Here is a 6,000-nt window from a genome sequence, read left to right on the forward strand (position 1 = left end):
TTGTTGTCCGCTACTGAGAATATGGACTCTGGGGCCAAAAGGTCGCCAGTTCAAATCACACTTAAGTCACACTATTGATGTATCCCATCTGTCAGGGTGAGCGCTAATAAAGACTCACTAATTAGCAAGAGATGACATGCAGGTTCTTTGATCTGACAGGATTTTTGAAGGTGAGAGAAAATTGTTGAACACGTGGCGATGGCTGACAGGTGTGTGTTTTCTCCTTTTCCAACATCAGTTTAAAAGGATCCATCTATACTGGTTATGGTTTGGTGCTTAAAGCTGGGTTTTATTGCTTTGTTTCTTTTTGCGAAAGAGTTTAATTGAAAAGCAACTTTTCATTTTTATTACAACTGGCAGATTTTTTTATATTTTAAAGGAAAGGCAAAAGCACATCTGAATTCTGTAATAAATCTGTAAATAGTGTTATCTAAGTAAGTTCAAGCCAAAAGTAACTGCGTGCCTAACAGTTGGATTCAGCTTGGTTTAATTAAGACTTGGGATTTTACTTAACATTTATGCTTTTCTACAAATAACATATTACTGCAGTCCAGGTCAAACGTAGGACAAGAAGAGTTTACTAAATTTTCTGTAGATGTTGACAGTAAATTATTAGAATTAGAAGTACTAGTTTGTAGTTTGAGCTACATTAGTTGTTTGTGGGAAACAATATAATTCATACAGCTAACCTTTATGTCTGGTACAACAGGTATGTGCCTTTCATAAATACATTAAGTAAAAAAAAAAAAAAAGAAAGAAAGAAAACATACAGATATATTTTTTCCAGAAAACTCAACAAAAAGTGTGCTACATAAACAGTTTCAGATTGGTATTTAAATCACATCTATGTCAGAAAATACCCATCAGATTTTCAGTTCCTCTACTAAAGTTCTCCAACACCAGCAAAATTCCATATTGCCACTGCGCCACATTTGAGGGACATTTCTGTGGAGCTCAGTCAGTTCTCACTCCCAATTTGTCACATATTGGCGTTCAGTTAAGGACCCCTCCGCGTCAGAAAGGGATATTTTGGTGTCACAAACTTGTTGTTTCTTGACGTACTGGCTGTTCCCATTAAATTACGGGTCCCCAAACTCTTCCGGGCCACGAACCAGAACCGGTTCAGTACTGGGACGCGGAGCGTACCGGTACCCAAACCTGGTACAGGTTTGTGTCCGGGCCTGTTTCGGGTCCAGTACCGCGTGCAGTGCCAGGTTAGGGTACCAGTACTGGACCGTCGGTACCACGTCTTGAGGGTTGCAGCCCCCTGATTTTACAAACTGCCAGCATGTCAAAAAAGACGAGTTGGGGGACAACCAAAACGTCAAAAAGTGACGTGGAAGGGTTCTTAACCAAACATCAATATGTGACGACTTGGAAAATAAGAATCTGTTGGTCAAACAGTCCAATTTCAATAGATGATCATTACTATTGTACTACTACATAATGTGTGATTCAGAACTGTCACTAAATGAAACATTTCCTTCCAATATCATGTCTTCAAATTTATGTTACTGTTGCTGACAAAAAAGACATTTGTTTGCTTTTCCAAAAATATCTCTAAGCACTTGTTGTGTTTTTACAGGTGAGCATTTCAAAGCTTCTCTCTTGAGTCATTTAAGATTAGTTAGTACTTGCGGGTGTATCAAAACTGCACTATTCTATGCAATCTCTACACAGTATCATCCCTTTATATGTTTGTAACCCTTCCGCTCTCCTAGGCTTGTTTACATTAAAAGTGGGGTCATCTGGACCCCACAAGACAGCGCACTGAGCTTTTTTTTTCAAGGATCTTTCATTTTCACTGATGTCAGTGGCAGACATAAAATCCTCTCCACCTTTGTCATGGGAGGGATCACACATCAATATAAGGGTGGGTCATCTGGACCCCATAAGACAGAACAAGGGTTAAACACTTTGCAGCACATGGACACTTCACCATTTGTGACAATGACACTGTAATTGCTTTTTATGCTATAGTAGACTATACCATGATGACCAAATCTCTTTTTATACTTAGTCACCTAAATTTGATCCTTTTTAATACTTTCTTCTCTTAGGTCTGTACTCTGATGGACAGTCGTGCAATACATTTCACTGCATACTGTTGTATGTATGTGACAAATACAATTTAAACTTGAAACTAAGAGTGAGAAAGTGCAAGACTTGGATAATTTGATGAGCAGTTGCCAGATAATTAAACTTAAACAAATAAACTTAAACAGATAATTAAATTAAACGTTGCACTAACTAGAGGAAAAAATTGAGAATTTGACATCACTTTTTCAGAAATTTAAAGAAAAAAAAATGTTTTTACTTGGCTCCCTATCAGACAAATACCAGTATTTACATTTATCTTTCAATATCTTTACAAAATGTTGTACATTTAGGTTCTCAGCAGAGAAACTCCAAAATACAAAAAAGACGATAATAATAATGAAGAAAACATTTGTGAATACCAGGCATTGAGCTGAAGGTCACTATGACTTCTTGTGTCCCACTGATTGGTTGATTGAATTAATTATAGTGTGTTAGGATTACAACAGAGTGGCTGAGTGTGTGTCTGGGTGCTTGAACGGCTTCAGCGCACAGGGTCGTGAAGGAAAGACGATTTCTTATTTATCTAATTTACGTTCACTAGCTGCACACAGTCCTGGATAAAGATGTTCTACTCTGGTGTCTTTCTGTTCCAGTGTTCAGCACATTGTGGCCTGGGCCAGCAGATGAGGACTGTGACCTGTCTGTCCTACACTGGACAGCTATCCAATGAGTGTCCAGAGTCCCAACGACCAGCCACCATGCAGCAATGTGAAAGCAAATGCAACTCCACACCCAACTCCAGTGGCGACGGTAGGATGAACAAATGCATCGTTCAAGTGGACCAGTAGGGCTTTCAAATACTTACTGTGATCTTTGTGTGTCATCAATATACATCTTCACAGCTCCAATTAGACCTGAACACATCTGAATGACACACACCTCAACACGTTGCCAGCTGCATGAATCTTTCCAGTGAGGTTGGCTTCAGCTCAAATGTAAAACAACCCAAGCCTCCATATACTCTTACACATGATGGATGGCCATTCAGATGCATAAAGAGGGGTCTTTCGATTAGTCTGAATGGAAAACGTGAGCAGCGTTTACAGGCTGGCTAATGGGATTAGCTGCAGGCTAATTGTTCCTTTACGAATAGGAGTGAGGCAATGTCTCGTTTCATTTGGCTGCGTGCACGCAGGGCCCAAAGCCTAATAAGGGAAGACACTCCTGATCGTGATAAGGCATTTTGAGAACTGCCTGTCCAGCATCCAGCAGCAGTTTAAGAGAGTGCACGGGTGTGTGTGTAACATAGGGATGGCAGGGAGCCCAGTGAGTGAGCCAGGCCAGGATCCGTCTGAGTCTTAGTGTCCGTGTCCAAGTATAGCTGCAGAGTTTGATTCTGTAGAGGCTCTGGGGAGATGGTCCAGCCCTCATGTAGCAGGTTGAATCCTCTTCATGTGTTGTGTTTGTTAGAACATCCAGTGATAGGTTTTTGGGGAACTTTTTTAACTAATTCTTGAAAAAAAATCTCATGAATTTAAAAGACATTCCATGAAACTTTAGTGTCTCTTTTTTGTTTATTTTCTGCAAACTTCAAACTATTTTAGTTATATTCTAATGACAAAAATGTGCTTAATTTTCAGTGTATGTATGGGGTGTGTTTCACTACAAGGGATTAGCTAAAAGATTCTTTGGTGAACTGGAAGGAGAAAGAATCAGGATTTTGGAGGAAGTTCTGTCCATGAAGATCTTCACTTCCTCGTCCCAGTTGACATCCGGATCAGAACCATACGGCTGGACATTACCCATATTGATGGACATTTTTATGTAGCAGCAGTGAAGATTTACGTTAGCGAGACTCAGAGCTATCATAATCAGATGGGGGAATAAGGGGCGGAGCTACTCAACTCTAAAAGCCACGCCCCCTCAGAGGATATTTTGGAAACTGAGACTTCAGATCAACATGAAAAATGGCTTTTTAAGACATTTAGGTTGCAGGATTTTGGTTAATAATCATTTTTAAAACATAGCTGAGAACTTTTTTTTTTAATAAAAAAATTGTCATGGGGGGACTTAAACACTGGAGTTGTCACCAGCAACCGGACACTAAGACACATTTTTGCTGCCATGAATATTATTGTATTTTCAGTTTGAAAATGCTTCTAAGCTTTTCTTTAACTGACTTTACTCTGAGCTCATTGACTTGACTGTAAAAGCTGTAGGAGGTAAAAAGGTTTTTAAAATTCCTCATTCTTCAACCATGTTCCTCTCCTCCCTTTTCACAGAATGCAAAGATGTCAACAAAGTGGCTTATTGCCCGCTGGTTCTAAAGTTCAAGTTCTGCAGTCGAGCATACTTCAGACAGATGTGCTGCAAGACTTGTCAGGGTCATTGACCCTTGGAGCGCTTGAACCAGACAAAACAGCAATAGGTGGAGGGCTACAAAAGGGAGGAGACGATGGAGACGCACTTCCCTGGTGAAAGGAATAAAAACGATGCAGGCTATTAAAGCAAAGACTGGTGGAGGAAAGAAAAAGAGAAACACGGATTTCCCTCGTCATCAAACCTGGTTCTCCTGCTCTTCATCACGGTGGAATCCAAACCACTGCTCAGCCTAATGCGCTGACACAGACATTTCTTTTTTCTGTATTTTATTTTCACTTCTGTGAAGTGGAACTTGGAAAATTATATGTTGGTGATGTTATTTTATTATAATAATAATTGTTAATGTTAGTCTTCCTCCGTGTTTTAATCCAAAGTGCTGGACACATCTCTCACAGAGGATGACGAAAGAGGGAGATCGGCAGACGAACAAGTCAGACTCCTGTCTTTGAGAGACTGTGATGGTGCTATTGGCAGGCTGACATTTGGCATCAGTGCACTTTTTCTTGTAAATACGTTGCCAGTTTACCCCTCGACTCCAACAGAGAAACCCCATCGGTGTACTGTATATTTATTGTACGATTCCAGAGCAGAAATATTGCCGTTTGTTGCTTCTGTCAGAAAGTAGCCTACTGGCATGAGAAGGAATGTAATGTGACTAATTCCAGACATTATTGTATACTGTAAAATACATTAATACTATATATGATGTAAATCCAGGATTATAAAACACAGTTTTAGGAGGATCGTTGATTTTTTTTTTTTTTTCCTAATGGTGGTGCCTTGGTTCACTCCCAGTTAAAACTGATTTCAAATTGTTGAACAGTGCCTTGTTACATAAAATGCCTTCATGTTTAGTGAAATCCCCATTCAGGTTCATGACGTAGAAATCCTTGCAAAGGAGAATTTTACAAATAGCATTCCATTCCTTATGAGGACTGGAGTTATGATTTCTCACTACTTTTTGGACCTCAAGATTCACCACATTTATTACATTTCTTACCCAAATTAAAATAATTCCTAAACACCATAGCTTCGGTGATGGTCTAAACTTATGTTTAACTTTCAGAACATTAGCTTAACATTTAATGCACTAATTCCTAAACAGATGATGCTTTTGGCAGAATTTAAAATTTGCTTTTTCTATTTAAAAAAAAAAAAAAAAAAATCAAACTTAGTCTTGTTTGTTGTTTGGTCACATCTCCAAACACAGCATTATTTTTAGTTTGAGGAAACAAGTCCAGAATTTCAGCACGGCATGGTTTCTTTATTTGGAACCAAAGCTGCATTTACAAAATTACTATTTGTAATTGTTGGGTAAAAAAGGTTAACTGGGTTTATGCTGCTCGATTTGATATCTGCACCACATTCAGATAATTTACTTATTCAGTCTTGAAGACCTGGAATCCATTTTTATAGTGTTGCACCATATTGGGTTTTTGTTCAAATGCAATCACAGACATAACACCCTCTCCTATTTTATAGTTAATAAAGATTTTTAGTGTTAAATAAATGCCGTGTTACCCCCACCACACATCCCTGCTGCTTTACAAGCATTACAGAAAGTTCGATGTCTGCTTC

General features: G+C 38.9%; 1 protein-coding gene across 2 annotated transcripts in view; it reads left to right on the plus strand.

The window, feature by feature from the left end:
• adamts6 (ADAM metallopeptidase with thrombospondin type 1 motif, 6) overlaps positions 1–5,587 on the plus strand; it is an 89,773-nt gene extending 84,186 nt beyond the window's left edge. For both annotated transcript variants that reach the window (XM_024298598.2, XM_036214623.1), the window contains 2 exons: positions 2,694–2,850; positions 4,323–5,587. In XM_024298598.2, the coding sequence (XP_024154366.1) occupies positions 2,694–2,850; positions 4,323–4,432 (267 nt within the window). In that variant the 3' untranslated portion in view covers positions 4,433–5,587. The remainder of the gene's footprint in view (positions 1–2,693; positions 2,851–4,322) is intronic.
• The last annotated feature ends 413 nt before the right edge of the window (positions 5,588–6,000 follow it).

The sequence above is a fragment of the Oryzias melastigma genome, linkage group LG12 (genome assembly GCF_002922805.2).
Source record: "Oryzias melastigma strain HK-1 linkage group LG12, ASM292280v2, whole genome shotgun sequence".
Classification (NCBI taxonomy): domain Eukaryota; kingdom Metazoa; phylum Chordata; class Actinopteri; order Beloniformes; family Adrianichthyidae; genus Oryzias; species Oryzias melastigma.